The 19,753-nt window shown below is 39.0% G+C and overlaps 1 protein-coding gene across 7 annotated transcripts in view; it reads left to right on the forward strand.

Annotated features, from left to right (window-relative positions):
• The window catches only part of Ptprm (protein tyrosine phosphatase receptor type M), a 788,264-nt gene that overhangs the window by 722,008 nt on the left and 46,503 nt on the right, over positions 1-19,753 (forward strand). For all 7 annotated transcript variants that reach the window (XM_077792334.1, XM_026408885.2, XM_026408886.2 and 4 more), the window contains one exon: positions 5,719-5,816. In XM_077792334.1, the coding sequence (XP_077648460.1) occupies positions 5,719-5,816 (98 nt within the window). The remainder of the gene's footprint in view (positions 1-5,718; positions 5,817-19,753) is intronic.

The following is a 19,753-nucleotide window of genomic DNA, read 5'->3' on the forward strand; positions in this document are numbered from 1 at the left end:
TTAGGTGGGCACAGTGGCACATACCTATGATCCCAATAACTTGGAGGCTGAAGCAGGAGGATCACAACTTCAAGACCAGCCCCAGTAACTTAGCATGACACTAAGGAACTTAATAAGACCCTGCCTGAAAATAAAATAAAAATTAAAAAGGGCTGGATATGTGGGTCAATGGTTAAGCACCCTGGGTTCAGTCACTGGTACCAGAAAAACAGAAAATGACAAGCTTCTGGAAAGTGGGAAATGTATTTATCCTATTCACCTTTGTCTCCCTTACATATCACTCTGTATTCCTGGCACAGGATGCTTAGCATCTAATGACAGACTGAGTGTGAGCTGGTGAATATAGAGATTACAATTCACTCCACTTGAGGTCATGAAGGCAGAATGAATGAGGGAAGCAAAGGGTGCCAGGTTCCAAGAACAAGGAGGAAACATGCAGTAAAAACCAATAACTCTACAAGTGATACTAAATGTCATGAAAACAGAGGGTCTTAACTCAGGCCTTAGAATAGTGGCCCCACTCAAAAATCTCAATAAAAAAAAATCAGGTTGTATGCTGTCCTTCTTGGAATATATTAAGCAGGAAAAATGCCATGTCATCGTTGCATTTTTCAGACATGAGCTCTGACTGAGGGGCAGGGAATGGATGGGAGGGAAGTGTGCATTCCAGGAGTGTGTAGCTACTTTTGGTATTTCAGGTGGGCTGTGAAGCCACTGGAGCTAGAGTGTGGAACAGGATTGGAGGGGAGAAAGGCCAGAAGGGCCATGTTCTGGAAATACTTTCCCTACCTCAGCAGAGAGGTTGGGGTAGGTGGAGAGGCTTGGGAGCTGGCTGTGCTCATGAAGTTGGATTTTATTCTGTAGCAGCAGGAGGCCATTGGGGATGTTAAAGGAGGGAAGTGACCTGATGTAAAACCACTTTTAAAGAGGTTGTTTCTGTGTGGTTGACATGGTTTATCTTCTGGCTTACTCTTGTGGGGATTGTGGTGACTGCAGGGTACACTCCTGTCTTGTTGAGCCCTTCTAAATTGTTTTTGACATTCAAAAGAAGGCCCTGGTATAAAATGGAGGAAAACCACTGGATTTAAAACAGCCTCACAGCTTACTAGCTGTGTGACCTTGGGCAACTTACTTGACTTTTCTATGTCTTAGCCTCTTTTCATAAAATAGAGACAATTGGATACAGGATGGTGATTTTTAAGGCTAATGAGATAATACAAAGTACTTCAAACAGGACCTGGGAAGTAGAACTTAACTCAAAAGATGTTAGATTTTATTGTGTTTATGATGGAAAAGCAATTGGTATTTGTGCTTTGCTTTAAAAAAATTTTTTTTAAATATGCCACTGTGAGCTTTTAAAGAACCTTGACTTCTCAGCAGCTTTTGTTAACAACAACAACAAAAAAAATACTGTATAGAAATTCGAATGTGAAAAGAAGGGGTACAAGTCATCTATCAAGGTTCGAAATTCTAATTTTTAATCTCTTTCTCTTCCCATGAACTAGAGAACTCCTCTTGTACAATAGAACCCATCCTTGAATGTCTTTTACTTCTGCTTTTATTGTGTTTCAACCTTGTTCTTGTATTCTGATTCTTTCTGCCCTTTTCTTTTGTTCTTCTGGTGCTTGGTGGAGGTGAATGTCCCCTATACACATTTCCTCCTCAGCAGAGGACTGCCTGTTTCAACTACTATGGAGGAGATGGAATGTATTATTGGCCTGATAATATTGAAATTTCTAGACTTGATCTTTCAAATTCTTGAGTCCCTTGGGTAGACAACTGCCAAGAATAACCTTGCTTATTGTGGAAACCTCTGTAAATGTACCTCCACAGCAATTAGAATGGTTCCCACCCAGCTGCAAACCATGGAAATTAAATGCAAGGCTATCAATTGCACATTTTCATACCTTGGGAGAGAAAGTTTTTCAGATTCCTTCACCTACTATTTTGGATTCCTTGTTTTGGGAATTCAGTTGGTTGTTTACTCTAGGGGCAATCCCCAGGTAACCTTGAGAGATGAAAGTCATGGGCAGATGAATGCTGACTTCCCATGGTGTTCCTCCCTGCATTTTAGTCCATGATGGCCCGGCACCTGGGTACATACCTGCAGACCCAGAATGTTGGCGCAGGATGCTTGCCACCCCTCAGACTCCACTAGGAACTGTTAAAGTCACATGGAATAGCTCTGGAGGTAGTCAGTTAAGCCTCTTCCTAGCCTCCAGTATACTTTTTGATTTTGTCAAGAGACAAGTCTGTGAGTAATAATTTATTCAGATCTCAGGAAATCATTTTACATATGTTAAAAAGAAAAATGAGATTGGTGAGTTTTGTATCATAAACCTTAAACTTGGATGCCTTCATTCCTCCATTCCCTCCCCCCAAAAAATTAAATTTCAAAACAAACAAGATTTGAATGAAAATTCAAGAAAATATCTTGAATCATCAGCCAAGAATCTCTAATGCCCACCTGTGAGGAATTTTATTGTTGAACTGCCATGTGACAAGAGAGAAGGTCACACATCAAATGCTGATGGATTTGGTGTTACAGAAATAAAGGAGGGCAGAGACAAGGAAGAGGAGGCAGAACTGAACCACAAGGAGAGGTGGTACCCTCTACTTGTATTTTTTTTTTTCCTTTCAGGGATCAACTAAGAATAGTCTTTGTGTTCAGTTTTGTTTTTAAATTTCACACCAAATTCTTTTATTTCTTCTGGATCCCTAAACCTAAATTTAGACTTGGAAAAAACCTAACCTAATTCATTTTTCTATCCTCATTTTCTTTCCTGGTCCAGGTCAATGGGTAAGAAAATCATGAAGACTAAAGTACATGTTATCAGCCATCTGAGCCACTAATGCTTATAAGTACCCTTTATTTCAAACATAATGCAAAGTTACTCACATAAACCCCAAGCAGCCTTAACTGACCCTCAGCCCAGTGGTGTGGTGGCCTGGCCATGTTCCAGATGACATTTAACAGTGTATTTCCTTCTCAATCAGAGAGAAATGGGATTCGTTTTGATTCACAAAATAGGTAGACAGGTTTGGATTAGTCAATAGATTCAAAACAAACAAATCCTTTGTGTTTCCCAATGACAACTCCATAGCAGACTAGGTGACACTGTAGTTAGAAGGCAGAGCAGATGCCCTTGATGCTGTAGAGCAGGAGAGATTTGAAAACACACCCAGAACAATTAAATCAGAGGCTCATAGAACAGCAGCATCTTTTTAAAGCTTCACTAATTTACTTCTGTGGTCACAGGTAAGAACCAGTGCTTCCAATAGAGAACAGTGACTGGGCAGGTAGGATTGAACTCTGGCTACCCAAGCAATCAATTGAGCTAAGTTTCCAAGCAAAGCCTTGGGCAGGGAGTCTTAGAAGAGAGATCTGCTTAGTGATTGCCTGCAGTTGTTCAATGTCATTGCGCCCCAACAATGCTCTGAGGAGAGAGTGATAGTCACATTCATTCTGAAGAAACCATTGCAAAAGATGCCCTCCTTTCCATGAACTGAAAGGGAATAAAAGGGCTGCGTTTTTCAAGCATCTGCAGATAATCTTAATGTTATTCAATACTTAGCATATGATGAATATAACATTTAAATAAAGACGATTTGTACACATGCATACAGACTCGTTCATTCATTCATCTATTTGTGGAGCTTCTTTGTGTCAGGTGTTCCAGAAGGACACCAAGGGAGTAGAAGAAGCCAAGGGTGCCCTATTTCCCTCCAGGGGGAACTTGAACTCAGTAATCACAGGGTGTTCCTTAAAAAGAAAGGATAAGCAAAGCAGCACTTTAGAATCACAGAACAGGGCCCCTAGCATAGAATGTCTTTGGTACAAAAGGATGTCTCCTGTTGGAAAAAGAGAAGAAAGGTGGCTTCTTTTTCCTGCAGGTACATACTCCAGGATAAAAGACCATCTGACTCATCCACTACAGCCACTGCCATCAGAGCTGTTTCTGATAAAGGTGGCACAGGCCTGTGTACCTAATGAAGGCCACCCCCTTGCTTCAGGGGTCACATTGGGAAGATTGTGTATGTCTGCACAAAGATGGACTCAATGCCTTTTTATCCTCGTGAATAAGTAACAACCTATTAAGTATACAGTGAACGTAGCTCTGTGCAAGCTAAAACTGTGGTGATTGATGGAATCCGATGTTTACTTGTCCCCTCTGTAACCTTAGATTAAAGTCACTGAAATCTTCAGCCTAGACTTCAGGAGAATGGCACGCACATACCAAGGGAATGGGCTGAGATGGATGATGTGGCTTCACAGGAGGTGGCGTGCATGGTCCCATCCCCAAAGGGATTAGATGCAGAGACATCAGGAAACTCAGCAAACCATTGAGGGAGGATAGGAGTGTACTCAGAAGCAGCAGAAAGGAATACTCAGAGTGCATGTTCTGGAGGATGGGGAAGGAGGCCTGGGCAGCGGGGAGAGGGAAGAAGAATTGAACAAGAACCAATTGGTAATTATTCCAAAGAATGCAAGGGTGATTGAAAGGACTTTGGGGTGTGCCATTATTGCTCAGTGTCCAGACCTCAGCACAGGAATGATCATTAATAAATACCTTAAATGCACCTTGTTGTCCTTTTGTTGCTTTGCCATTTATAAAATTCTCACGTGTGTGTTAATTCTATAGTTGCTTCACATAGCCTTGAGAAGACACTGAGGCTCACAGTGACTCAGTGACTTGCCCCAAATCACATGGCCAGGTAAAAGGCAGAAGCAATCTCAAATTCAAATATTCGAGCTCCAGATCCAGTAAACTGTAATGTCCAGATCCTGTAGTACAAAGGGGTCCTGGCTCTGAATGTGTCTGATTATTTGTAAAATTCTTCATATATCATATGACTCTCCAAGCCTTTGAAGTTGCATTTCCTCACATTTCTGCTTGTCATTTCAAGATTTATACTGTTACATACCCTCAAGTATGCATGGGCATCAAATAGAATTTGGGAATTTTTAAAAAATATGGATTAAAGAAGTTTTTAACTCCAACATTCTGCACCAGATGATATCAGTAGTCCAGAAATTTTGAAATATATACAAACTCCCCCCTCAACACCACCTCTATTTTTCCTCAAGCCATAGGGAATAGTTTTCAAATGCTCCACCAAGAACTAAGAAATTTGAAGCCTGGCCATTTTTCTGCCAGGAATCTTTGTGTTCAGTGAAAAGTACAACTGCTTAAAACTCTTAACTTCTCTCTCACTTTAGAAAGTCAGGCAGAAAACAATGGATTAATTTGACAGATGACACCAAATAAGAAAAATATTAGAAACAAGAAAAGGCCATTTTCCTATAGAAGCTCATTTCTTTCTCTATACCACTTCCCTGGGATATCTGCCAATTGTTCACAGAAAGAGTAATGTTATCAATTTTTAAAAATTTCACTCTGGAGTATTATGGAGATAAATAGCTGAATGATGGAGAAATAACTTACTTTCATAGTAGTAGTTTAGGAGGGGTAAAAAGAGCTCAAATGCAGATAACATTTGATGACATGAGCAATTTCAACCATGAATGAAGAAGTTGATATTTCTTTGGGTGCAGTTTGAGAAAGATCACCTTTTTGCAGCAACACTAGAGAGTTCTGTCCACCTATGAAAATGAGAGATCTGTTTGGGTATTAATAGATTTATTTGCAAGTCCAGAAATTTTACAGTTGAAAACCTAACTAAGAAAAATAAAATCTCTCTTCCATTTTGCTTCAGGGCCAATGCAGGAGACCATTTATGACTTCTGGAGGATGGTGTGGCATGAAAACACAGCGAGCATAATCATGGTGACCAACCTTGTTGAAGTGGGAAGGGTAAGCTGGTGTCCACTACACATGGCCCTTTTGTTCTTTGCTTAGTTGGTAATAGAAAGTAAGGCATGAGCCAAGCTCTTGAAGTATTATGTATACTCTGAAAAATATTAAGTGCTCCACCTCCTCCTATTGCTTGCTGCACTTGCTTATAAATTATCAGTAAACATAGCCCGAATTGCTTTCATTTGTTGCGATAGCAACAGACAGGAAAAGCACTCAAGATTTAAAAGCCGTTGTTATCTGGCTATATTGAGCACACAAAAATACCTCTAAGCATGAATGCTGGTTGTTGGGTGTCAGAACTCTATGGGTGTTGCATTAGACATTACTGCATTCCCTAACTCAGGAAAATTGACTCTAAAAACAGCATAGAGTCCAGATTTACTCTTTAGATTAGAACTCCAGCATCTTCTCTTTATAGATTTGCCTTTTCTGAGACTCAGTTTCCTAACCTGTAAAATGGAAATTGCAATTCACCTCAAAGGTCTTTTATTAGTTTCTCTGTAGAAACATTTTTTGAGTGCTATTTTTGTTTAGCCAGGAAACTCTTAAGTGGCTATAATTTCAGCAGTGGTATGCCACAGGATTATTGCAAAGTGAAATTTTAAAATGAGAAAATATATAGGATGTCATTGCCTGATCTATAATAGTTATAATTCTGTAGTTAGGCTCAAGAGAAGAACCAAGTCACTTCTTAGAGAAGATGGTATAACACGATTTACACTTTACAAATGCAGCCCACAAATTAGCCTAGAATTGAATTTTTTTCAATGCTGGGGATGGAACCCAGGGCCTCTCACATGCTAGGCAAAGCACCTTACCTCTAAGTTGAAATATTGGGTTAAAAAACAGAGAGGTATTGTCTTTTAAGATTCTCAGAACGCATCAGGAGGCAGAAACCAGGAAGAAGAGAAGCATTGCAATTCTCTTATAACAAGATAATCAGTAAGTAGGAAATCCTTAAATTTCTAGCAACAGTGACAGACTAAATAGCCTGAAATCTACTAGAAACATCTAGAAGTTCTAGATAAAAATATAAACATGTATTTTCATACATTTGTCTAATCGTGTATGTGTGTGTGTGTGTGTGTGTGTGTGTGTGTGTGTGTGTGTGTGTGTAGTTATATGGAAAATGTGTGGCTTAACATTTAAGAGAATAAAGAAAACTACCAGGTCCCAGAAGTACAGTGAGGACTAGTGATCAGAGGGAGAGTGAACATTGCAGCTTCCCTTGGGAGGCTGGTAGTGATGCTGTGTTCACCCTGGTGAGAGGTGGGTAGCTACAGTGTGCCTGATTTTGGATCTTGAGTTTTAAAGCCCACCAAGGGTAGAAAATATCATCATGGACCTGTTTAATGCTAATTTAACACTGAAACCCACAAAAGGTGGAAACTCAGATAAAGGGCAGACTAGGCCAATAGGAAGGTAGGATGGGGAAGGAAGAGAACACCAGCCATCTCAGGAAATGACAGGGAAGTGAATCCTGAGTTTTCATTTAGGATCCTGACGAAAATTGCTTTACTTTGAACCAACCTAATTTTTGAATCAAAATAAAACAACTAATACAAATCAGAAAATACTTAGGGTTGTGTACCATAAAGTATCATGTACAGTCTGCCCTCATGTACAGTTAAACACTCATGGATTCAACCCACTGTGGATTGAAAATATTTGGGAGGCTGGGGTCATAGCTCAGTGGTAGAGTGCCTACCTCGAATGTGTGAGGCCCTGGGTTCGATCCTTAGCACCACATAAAAATAAATAAATAAAGATATTATGTCCATCTACAACTAAACAAAAATTTTTTAAAAGAAAATATTTAGAAAAAAATCGCATCTATACTCAACATGTACACATTTTTTCTTGTCTTTATTCCCTAAATAGTATAATGGCTATTCATACAGCATTTACATTGTATGAGTTATTATAAGTCATCTAGAGATGAATTGAAGTATATGGAAGGGAGGTTGGGCCTTAGTTATATGCAAATACTGTGACTTTTTAATATAAGGGACTTGATTTTTATATCTACAGGAGGGTCTTGAAACAGATTATCCCACAGATACTGAGACGTGTGTATTAATCTTATAGGATGCAATTTAAAACAGTATCTAAACATCCATAAATGCTACTATTAGAAAAGAAGAAATGTCAAACATTTAATTCAAGAAGATAGAAGAACAGAGTAAAACAAAAAAGAAAAAAAGAAGATAATGAATATAAGAGCAAAACTTATGAAATAAAAAGCAAAGAAGCAATAATAAGTATCAACAAAACACAAACCTGGTTTGTGAAAGAGCTAATGAAATATACAAACCTCTGCTAATAGATCAGAAATAAAAGGAAGACACCCACATATATCGAATTCAAGAAGTAGACTAGTGCTTTGTATCAGAATAATATCAATAACAAATTTAATAAATTAAGTACTTTTCTAAAAAAATATGATTTTCCAGGGCTGGGATTGTGGTTAAGTGGTGGAGCACTCTCCTGGCACATGCAAGGACCTGGGTTCAATCCTCAGCACCACATAAAAATAAATAAATAAAATAAGGGTACTGTGTCTAACTTCAACTAAAAAAAATAATATTAGTTTAAAAAATATGATTTTCCAAGTTGTAACTAAACACTAATTACTTAAAAATTGAAGTACAATTTAAAACTAACTTAGAGAAATGTGCCATACCCAAATGTATTTATAGGTCCTATGTATTCAATAAATAGATCATTCAAATTTTATAAACGATATGAATATGTGAAATTTCATAAATTTTATAAATGTATAAAAAATAGGCACATGTTATAAATGTTATAAAAATTATTCTAAGGGAATTGAAGATGAAAGATTGCTCCACTGCTTTATTTTATGAGACTAGGACAAACTTGAAATCAATACCAGACAAGGACTACAGGATAAGGGAAAATTATAGGTGTCATAAATTGATAGGAAGAGCTAAATGGACCAATATGTCAAAACAGAAAACCTAAATGTCAACTGCAGGCCTAAGTAGAAAGATATATAATTAATAGGGAAAGCTAAGCTTTTCAATCAAATGAGCTGAGACTTTTGGTTACCCGTGTGGACCAAAAATAAGTCCCTCCTTCATAAAATGCCACTGAATGTATAACAAATAAAGACCAAAATATAGGAAATAAAGCTTTAAAACTTTTAGGGAAAAATGCAGAAGAAATAGTTTAAGGCTTTTGGTTTCTTCTTTCTTTCTTTCTTTCTTTCTTTCTTTCTTTCAAGTTCATTTCATAGAAATCAAAAGAACAATACATTAAGAAAAGGATTGGAAATTTGACTCTATTAACAGGTAATATTTTCTGTACAATAAAGGCTATATTAAGTACTATGACAAGAGGGGAGATACCATTATGTAAATCATAAAAACATACTAAGCAATATTTTAAGTTACAAAAGTATAAAACTGTTTCTTTTCTTTCGATTTTGTTTCTACTAGGAGCCTGGTTGGGAGCTGGCTCACAGCCTGGTGCAGCAGGTGCTTGCTGTGTTACCAGCCTAGAAGAGGTCTCTCCTCCCACTTCTAGGAAGTGGATGTATGATAGTACCTGAGAATCTGCCAGCTCAGGTTGCCATAACAAAGTACCCACAGGCTGGAAGGCTTAACCCCAGGAGTTTATTTTCTTGCAGTTATGGAGGCTGGAAGTCCAGATAAATTTTGACAGGAATGGGTGTCTGGGGAAGGCTACCTCCCTGGCTCTTAGTAGCTGCCTTCTTTTGTGACTTTACATGTGGCCTGAGGGAAAGAGGAGCTCTCTGGCGTCTTTTCTTATAATGACATTGGTTCTATTAGATCAGAGTACCACCTTTATGACCTCATTTAATTTAAATTACTACTATGTAGGCCTTTTTTTCCAGATGTAGCCCCACTGGGGGTTAAGGCTTCAACATTTGAATTTGGAGGGTGCACACATCTTCAGTCTATAAAACCTTCTCCATGAGGTTCTTGTAAAGATTAAATTAGCTTCTACGTGTCAAGCAGTTGAAGAACGTCTACATATTATCAGGACTTAGTAAATGTAGACATTAGCTTAAACTTTACATTTCCATCAACAAACCTAATACTTGCAGTGATGTATATAATTACTCCTCACCCCAGCACAAAATCTAAGTTTTTTTGCTATGACAGTAACAAATTACTGTTGGAGGCAAAACATGTAAATGCCACCAAAATGCAAGCTCCTTTGAGGGAAGAGATAGCCTTACTCAAAGATCTCTCCTTACTCACAGTCATCCTGGCTCTCAGTGAATGCCCACAAAGTGAATCCATGATAATACTTTCAACATAAATGTCACAAAGCAATTACCATGGGATAGGTTAATTAATACAGCCAAGCAAAATATTTTCCTCATCTTCACATACTATGTTTCTTCTGCCAAAATGTGCACTCAATTCTGAATCCTTCATTCATTTCATAAATATTTGTTGACGTTCATATCTGATGGGGAGAAGGAGGTACCTGGAGATGACTCTCTCAGTGTTTCTTGTACTTCACAGTAACTGAATTCCCCAAAAGTAATTTACCACCTCAAATTCTAAATATTTGCATCAGAGCCCACTTTCAAGAAAATCATAAGGTAAATTATTTTGAAAAGTAGATAATTATTGAAATTACAACTACTATTAATTTTTTTAAAATAAAGGCACACTTTTTTTTTAATTGAAATTCCATTGTATGCTGTATACAGACTCAGTAGCTTAAGAGGTTAAGTTATTTTTATAGGATAAATTCTTTTTACTTTAATGAAAGATAAAGACAGTATTGTGTTTGAATAGTTGAAATAAGATTTTTGTGCTATAAAAAGACTATAGTAAAAAGTAATAATAACAATACTGAAGCACACTGTCTTTGGACAGAACACATTTTACAAGAAGCCAGGTTTCATTTCAAGCAAACTGGCTTTGGAAAAATCAAAACTAAAAAGGTCATACAGTGGAGGCACCATTCCTTCACTCAGGTACATGGACCGACCCCACCAATATGGTCATGGTTTATTTTTATGGTAACCACTCCTTCTGGCAAATCACCATGGAAACTCCATCCAACAGCATATAGCTGAAAGAGGGCAGGTGGTAACTAGGTTTCTGGTTTACTGATGAATCTATGTCCATATGCTTAAATTACTCAATAATTTTAGGTCTGGTAAGCTTATGAAAAAAGAAAAAGAAAAAATCTTCCAGATTCTTACCAGGTTGGTGAGGATGTAGGTAAGCTCTGAAGAGGCGTCACCTCAATGCCTTCAGCTCCTTGGATGGATTTGTCTTCAATTAGTAATGACATTAATGGTGTCTCTTCTTGAAATCTCTGGCATGATTTGGGGGTTTTGACAAGAGTCATACTACTTTCAGAAAAAGAGGCTCACCTTATTCCATGCTGTTTCCCATTGTTAATCCTGCACGTTTGTTTAGGAACATTGCCTCTATTTTCCATGCATAAAAACAACAACAAGTCATCCAAGAAATCAAAATGACATGGTTTTTAAGGGCAACTGCTACCTACTTAACATGTGTTCTGCACATGGTGTGTCCTTCATGAATTAAGCATGAGCCAGGCAGATGTGTGTTTGTTTACACAGACTTGCTGCTGATTCATTAAATCAGAGCTGGGGACCTGCTTCCCCCTACTCTTGCCCTGGAGCACTCTGCATTAGGTGGCTTTAATTGCTAGTGTTCAAGCCACTGGGAGGCCTTCCCTGTCACAGCACCTGGTACAAGAGACAAAGATGCTACACTTTCCTTCAGCGGGGTCCCCAGTACGTCTGCCAGGACTTATCATTATCTAAAACATCCTTGTCACCACCGTGTATCCCCTTTCAGCCTCTGTGTTCTGGGAAAGGACCCTTGTCAGTTTTCTTGGCACCTGCCAACAGCTGTACACCTGGCATGTAAATGGCACTGGAATGTGCTGTGATTGTTTTCCCTCTTTAATGAACCCACCTGAGGGGTATTAGGCTTTTTCTCCAGTAGCCTGGTTCCCAGGCATTCCCAGTTATTCTGCTAGTGTGGAGATCCAAAAACTCTGCCATCACAATGAACTAATCCATCTGCCAGACATCTCATAACCAAATCTGCAGGACTCCCAAAGGAGATTTTTGCACCGGTAATTTAAGCTAATGATTTCTAAACATATTTAGTCAGTTTTATGAAGACCTCATTAGAATGTGACTGTTTATTAAAAATCCAAATGAGGTCTCACAGTCATTTAGGAAAATTATTGTTGAGTCACCATGAATAGTTCTGATAAAATATGATAAAATGTTTTATAGTTAAGAGAATTAGGGACCAGAAATGTTAACCTCTGTCACAGTTGAGGAGGGAGTGGATGCTTCAAAGAATATTATCTGCCCAAGGAAGCTAACCTAAAATTGCTTTAACAATATTTCTCACTAAAAGAATAACAAAAGAAATAAGCTAGACATAACACTAGACATGAAAGTCATCTTTCTAAATCACACACAGGGAAGGTATACTAAGATTCCAGGTGCCCCTATTACATGCAACAAAGAACATCTGATTTCTGCAATAGCCTCCAAATCTAGAACCAATGAGAGATGCAAGGGAGAGCAAGGTTGCCCTCTTATAAAATGTGGAAATATTACTTAACAATGATAATTACTTAGGTCATGCCTACCAGTACAAAATTGCATTAATACTTTTTAACTACAAAATATCTTTACTTGTTCCAAGACATCACACTTATCTATGAGAGGGAAGGGCCTAATTGAATCTGTAGACATTGTTGAAATTTTCCTTACGCTCCCACTAGTCCCTTTTATAGATGTTTTTAAAAGAGCTGAATATTTAAGATTCATACTTTGTAACTTGAGTAATTATAGTAAGACTTGATTCATTTATGTTCATGCAGCCCTCTACTTTGTGTCTATCTACTGTACCCATTTCAACTACCATAAGAATGAAGCTGGTTGCAGCCTTTCCTCCCTCCTGTGCTTCACACTTGAATTTTTCCCTGCTCAGTGGCCATCTCTAGTTGTGTGTTTCATGAATGGCACAAATAAAGCACCTCAGAAATGGAACTTGTCATTCCTTCCCAGACTCCTACTCCCCACTACCTCTTATTATAATCTATGATGGAAAATGAATTTATTTTATACTCAACACAATAAACGTCCAAGCCTTGTAAATACCATTTGAATGTGCATCTCTACCTCCTGCTTTCATGGCTCCTCCTTGGTAGCTCAGTTTTACTCAGACTTTTAAATCAGCAGCAACATACTTTTTGGTTAGTATGTCCATTCTATATCTCATCACTACATTATTTTTTATAAACATTGGCTTTTGACTTGCCATGTATATGCTCAGAATCCCTCAGTTATTCTTGTTGAATTAAGAATACAGTCCAAATCTCAGTATCTAGTTAGTCTTTGCCCTTCACATTATGGTGTTAGTCTCACACACATAGAGCTTATTCCCTAACGTTCTCTTACAAATAATAAAGATGTCATGCAAACCAATTGCTGTGGTTTAGATGTAGAATGTCCACCAAAGGCACATGTATTAAAGGCTTAAACCCCAGAGTAGCACTGATGGGAGGTAATATAAATTTTAAGATGTGGGGCCTACTGGGTTGTCTTCCAGCCATTGGGGATGTGCCCTTGGATGAAATATTAGGACCCCAAATCTCTCTTCTGCTTTCCTAACATGAAGAGAATGGGCTTCCTCTGTCACATATTCCCATCATGATGTGCTACCTCGTCACAGGCTACAAAGCAACGGGGCCAACCGACCATGGACTAACACCTCCAAAACTATGGTCCAGAAGAAAATATTCATGTTTTAAGGTGATTATGTCCAGTGTTTTGTTATAGAAACAGAAAACTGACTGATACACCAAGTATTTGACATTTTCTAAAAAACATGCCCCACACCGTGTTTCTCTTGCCTTCAGTGCAGTCTGCTTGTGTACAGCAGAGCTAACCAAGAGAACCTACCATAATAATGGGAGTGTTCTGCGTTGGCACTGTCCTATCTAGAGCCCCCAGCTATAAGGGGATACTGGGCATTTGAAATGTGGTTATTGTGATGGCAAAATTGAATTCTTAGGTTCATATAGTATTTTTTAATTTAGATTTCCATAGCCACATGTGACTAGTGGCTTTTGTCTTGGTCTGTGCAAAGACCTGACCTTCTTTCCTCTGCCTATTTAAATGTAATCCTTCTTATAATACTAATTTAAAATACTGCTCTTTCTAAGGAAGAAACCTTTCTTGATTCTTCCCATCCCATAGAAAAGAACAGCATCATTTAAGGAAAAGGCACCATGATTCATTGTGGCCATGTGCTGAGTAAGGAACAAATGTGAGCTTTCCAGAAAGCTCAGGAGAGAGATGTGAGCTGAAGACAGAAATAAACTGTAAACCTGGAGATTCCCTTTTTATTTTCTGCTCTGTGCTAGGCTTTGCACAAAATGGGGATGGGTATCAAGATGAAAAAAAATGAGGCACAATCCAAGAAACAGACCAAGAAAGATTATAGAGCCAGTGAGAGCAAGAGCCACCTTGAGAATGTTACAGTAAGATTAGGTACCATCGAGACAACAAAGGACTCAAGACAAGGAGAGCAGTAAGAATGTCATCTGGGGCCAATCAGGGCAGAGGGAAAGAATGGGGTCTCGATTCTAAGCAGAGGAGTGAGTGGGTCACAGATACCAGACACATAGAGGGAAAGAGAAGATGGTACATGATAAAAAATGTTCATCCAGGCCTCCCACAAATGCTTTCACAAGCTTTATTTCTCTTAGCTCAACTACCCTAAGTCCATATTAAAGATTTCTGTTTATAAAATAGAGATACTGAGGCTTATTAATCTAAAATCATCTGGCCCAGGGCATAGAGCTAGAACTTAGATCTGTCTGGCTTCAGACTCCAGGCTCTCTTCACAAGTCCACAGTGCCTCTCTACTAGGTTTCTGGCACTTATTGGATTTCCTTTGTGTGTCAGAACAGGAACCCAATGGCAGTGGAAGAGTGGTGAAATCTGTAGTAAAGACATAATCATAGCTTCATGTTAGAGAAGTAAATCAAAGAGAAACAGAGCAACACCTAGAAGGGGAAGCTGGGTCAAGACAGTGATTATAGTGCTCAGGGTGTGTGTGTGTGTGTGTGTGTGTGTGTGTGTGTGTGTGTGTGTCTAGTGATCTAGTAGTATGTTGGTTATTTTTTTTCATTACCATAAGGAAATACTTGAGGAAGGCTACTTTTTAAAGAAAAGAAGTTAATTTAGCTCACAGTTTTGGAGGCTGGAAGTTGAAACAGCATTATGCAGTCTTTTGTAGGGGTCCCTATTAGAGGCATCACATCATGGGAACACCTGAGTATCTCTGTGTCCACCTTTTTCCTTCTCCTTATAAAGCCACTTGGAATTCAATCTGGAGCCTCTATCCTAATCATCTAATCTACTCTAATCACTTTCCAAACCACTAAACTCTATAATGGGATTAAGTTTCCACCTTCTTAATACCATTAATATTAAACATTGGAGATTGAATTCTTGTATCATTTCAGGGGGGAGTTTGTCCATGTGAACCATATTCATACCATAGCAGATAGATATAAACATAACTGGGGGGCTGAAAAGACATAGTAACTGCAATCAGAAATTAAAATAACAAGGGGAGAAGTGGCAGAAGAAAATCACAGACAAGATAGGAGGAGATTCCATTGGTGAACAAGCATATATATTTCCCAGTCAGGGTGAATACTCAAAAAACACTGTGGCTGCAAGCAAAAATGAAGCGTGTGCTAGTGCACAGGAATGGGGAGCCAGACAAAGTGATTGAATGCTGTGATAAAGGTTTTGCAGAGTGCTGTGGTGGTTTATAAAAGAGGTGTGTCATCTAGACCTGGAGTTCAAGCTGGAGGGGTTTTCCAGTTCATGTTCCCAGCAAACATAGTGCCTGGGACAGCAGGTAGCCAAATATCAGGATATCCATGAGGTGGAAGACCTCTGAAAACATGTTAAAGGAAAGAATTAGGAGCGAGGGAAATATTGGAAATCTTGGAAAGTATACAGTTGATGCAGACTGTCTGCAAGGAGGCAGGAGGGAGCGAGCGAGAGCACAGATCAGTTCATCCTTACAGGGGATGGCATCTCCTCCTCTGAGCTCACAGAGAGGCAGTTGCAGACGCACTTCAGTAAATGGAACGAAAACATAAATGACAAATGTGGGGTGGCACACACTCCTGAGAACATCAGTTTTTCCAGGTGAAAAAAGGGGCAAGGCCATGACTGAGACCCTGGAGGAACTGGGGAAAGACCTGTTGTAGGGAGAGTCAGAGACTCGGGGCAAGGAGCTAGCCTTCTCTTCTCTTGGGGAGAGGATGAAGAAGGGAAAGATCTAAACAAGACTGATGTTGCTGACAGCAGGATCTGGTGGACTGGAAACCTGTGACAGGTGACAACCAAAGTCCTCATGGAGCTGGGGAGGGACAGGCTGTGACTCTTTGAATCAGGATTCTGAGAATGTCCAGATGAATGTGAACCAGCCAGTTCTTACCTCTGAACTTTAATTTCACATCCTTGAAGACAAACTCACTAAAGGAACTCTAAAGTTTCATGTTATATGAAGAATAGTTCTTTTTTCTCTTTTTCATTCTGGTTAAGAGATCCATTTGACTAACAGATACATCTGCCTCCAAATGTGCATTAATCCACATGGCTTCCAGAACCCCACAGTGCTCACTGTGTTCGTCTGAGAACCAGCAATAGAAGACAAATAGGGAGTCTGGATTTTTAAAAGGAAATGATTCAGTACAAAGATGTAGGCAATGTCACTGCCTTGGGAAGGGCCATCCATTTCTGCTTCTGCTAAGAGTGAATTTTGTAGAAAACCTGAAAGAGAATGTTACAGTAAGATTAGGTACCATTGAGACAAGTTCTGTCAGTGATTGACCTAAATTTTAATTTATGCAGACCGTAAAAGATGTTCTATCTCTTCTTTAAGAATTTATAGATCTTCTTTTGAAAACAATCTAATCTGACAAAAGTAAACTGATTTTGAGAGAATACATTCTTTCCAGGAGTTCTCCATATTGCTCATATCAAGCCACTGATTTATCAACTGGCACAATAAATTAACCTTACCTCCCAAGCACATTTCCATTCCTTTACCCAAGAATCAGCAGTACTGTGTGTTTTTCCTGCATATGGTAGGAAAGGAGTCCTGGGAGAGTATGTGGCTCCTTTGGAGAACTCTTGCAATCATTTAATAAAGATATTATGTACATCTTGTTGTTTCCTGTGGATCTGCAAGTGAGAGCTTTGCATCTAGGGAGATCTCCTAGATGATCTCCCTGCTCCCAGAAATAGTTACTTTTCCTAAAAGATTTAATCCTTAGAGAATGGTCACTTCATGTCCATTGATCCAATTTGCTTATCAGATGTGCTTACTTTTGATAGGCAAACCTTTATAGGAAATGTAGGAACAAATACAATTGCAAAACAAATTGTCTGGTGATTTTGAAAAATATGAGACTAAAGGGAAATAGACAATCCCAGAGTAAAGCAAGGAGAAAACCACATGGTTTTATTCTTCATTGTTATTGAAAGTTTAGTAAATATTTTAAAACTAATACTACTACATTTTTTAACTTGAAGCAATGAGGTTTCCTATATAAAACTTCATACAGTAATGTTTTGGCCAACTTCTGTCAACTTTGCTCTGATGATACTCTTGAAAATAAATGTATACATAAATATAGTTACATATTTACATTTTTGTTTGAAGCTAGCTCTTCCCCTCCCTCATATTTGCTTATGGGGAAACCAGAACAGATCTCTTTGGCAACTTTCACATTCCCAGGAGCTGATAAAAGATTCTTTCCAAATGTGTGCATAAGACACACCTACACACACACACACACACACACACACACACACACACTCCTGTCCTCACACAGCCTTACCTTAGCTTCAGAAATGCCCTTTACCGTATTGGGAACAGCAAACTGCTGTCTACTTCAAGTGCAAACTTCTATTTGTCTTTCTGAATTCTGTATGAGTGGTCACAGTGAATTAAATTTCCAGTTGGGAAGACAGGATTGGTCTCATATCTTTTCCTCACACCTCCCATGTCTCTTGTTGTCAGTGTTAGAAACCCAAAACCCATGGGGTCTTTGTTCATCTCTCCTGATGGGTCTTCTCCCTGGCATGCATGCAGCTAGTTAACATGCTGGTGCAGTTGTGTACCTTAACAACAATGTTTCAGACCTAGGAAACCACATTCCTCCCATAAGATTATAATGGATCTGGAAAATTCCTATCACCAAGTATTTTTGCTATTCTTTTTCTATATTCAGATGTGTTTAAAGACACAAGTAGTTATCATTTTGGTACAATTGTCTAAAGCAGTCACAGACTTGTAGCCTAGGAGCATAGGCTCCATGATAGAGCCTAGGCATGCAGCAGCCTCTGCTATCCCAGTGTGTGCTCGTGCACTCCAGGATGTTCACGCAATGATGAAATCTTCTAAGCATTTCTCAGAATGTATCCCCGTAAGCAACATATGGCTCTGTTATGTGACCTGTCAACTGCTTTAGTCAGAAAACAGAAGAGAGGAACTTTCAAGACATTTACAATCTGATTATGGACCAGTTTTACCTGGGAAGGAGCAAGACACCTTTGGCCCCCCCTGCCTGACCACAGGCTTCTGTGAACAGGGGCCAGGTGAGTTCCTTCATGAATTCCAAAAGGCTGGACACATCAAAAACACTCAGAGAATATTTGGAGAGAAGTGGAAAAATAATTACAAGGGAACATGTTGAGCTGGTTTAATACAACTTATTTCATAGAAGGGAAATTTCCATTTGGTACTCCCTTTCCCTTGATTTCTTCTTTCTGGGATAAACTAACTTTAATGTATATAACTATACATTTAATAGATTCATTATAATGTGACAGAAATTTCTATTTGACAGAAATATACCTACATTTAATCTACCCTTTTGTACGATGTTATTGGTAATGCAGCCTAATCCATAGGTCCCTTTAAAAAAGAAAAAAGGCAAAATTCATATTTTTTCAAATATTGATGAATTCCAAATCAGACTTTGGAGATGATTCTTGATGTGCTATAATTCATCTGACACATTTGTGCCAGCTATCTCTCATATTGCCACAGTGATAGGATATTATAGGATCAAAGCAAATTTGTAGGTCAGAATAACAAGTGTTTCTCGGAACATGCTCTGTGGACTCTCCAGGTAACTGTGAGCTGTGTGCAGATCAGCTCTTTTAACATTTCTCTCTGAGCCCTTGGAGCCACCTATGCCTGAGATCTGCCTCAGAGTCACCATTGTCAAGCCCTGTCACTTGTCTTCTACGGATGCTTTCACTGTGCTGCTACAGCTGGCCAATCCTGGAAAATCCTGATTTCCATCTGGGTCTGATTTCTTGTCTATTTGCAGTTTGGCCAGACTGAACTTTGGTCCTCTATCTCTTTACTCTGCCACCTTGACTTTTATCTCCCATAGTCTTGGGGATGCATGTAGGCAGTCACCTGCCTATGTGTCTGTTAAGTGCCTAAGGAGGGGGGACTGTGTGTGGCAGATGGACACATAACCTGGGATAAATTCATCGCCACCTGAGAGTGTTTATAGCACCAGCCACACTCCTACCTGCTCAGGCAGCGCACAGCTGTAGTTTCTTGGCACCCTCATTGGTCACAATATGGAATGGTCTCAGAGCTGCAATAGCCCTTCTCTGTTCTGCTCACAAGAGCACATGAAAGTCAGTCTGCCCCCCACCCCTGCTTTGCACACTGCAGGGTAGAGCCTATTCTTAGCAGTAAATGTCCTTCTTGAATGCAGGACATTTTTCCCCATTTCCTCTCATTTTGCCTTGGATTAGGTTTATATTTACACATCTCTCTTCAGGAATGTGAGAACTGTATCTCATT

The sequence above is a fragment of the Urocitellus parryii genome, chromosome 13, assembly GCF_045843805.1.
Source record: "Urocitellus parryii isolate mUroPar1 chromosome 13, mUroPar1.hap1, whole genome shotgun sequence".
NCBI lineage: Eukaryota > Metazoa > Chordata > Mammalia > Rodentia > Sciuridae > Urocitellus > Urocitellus parryii.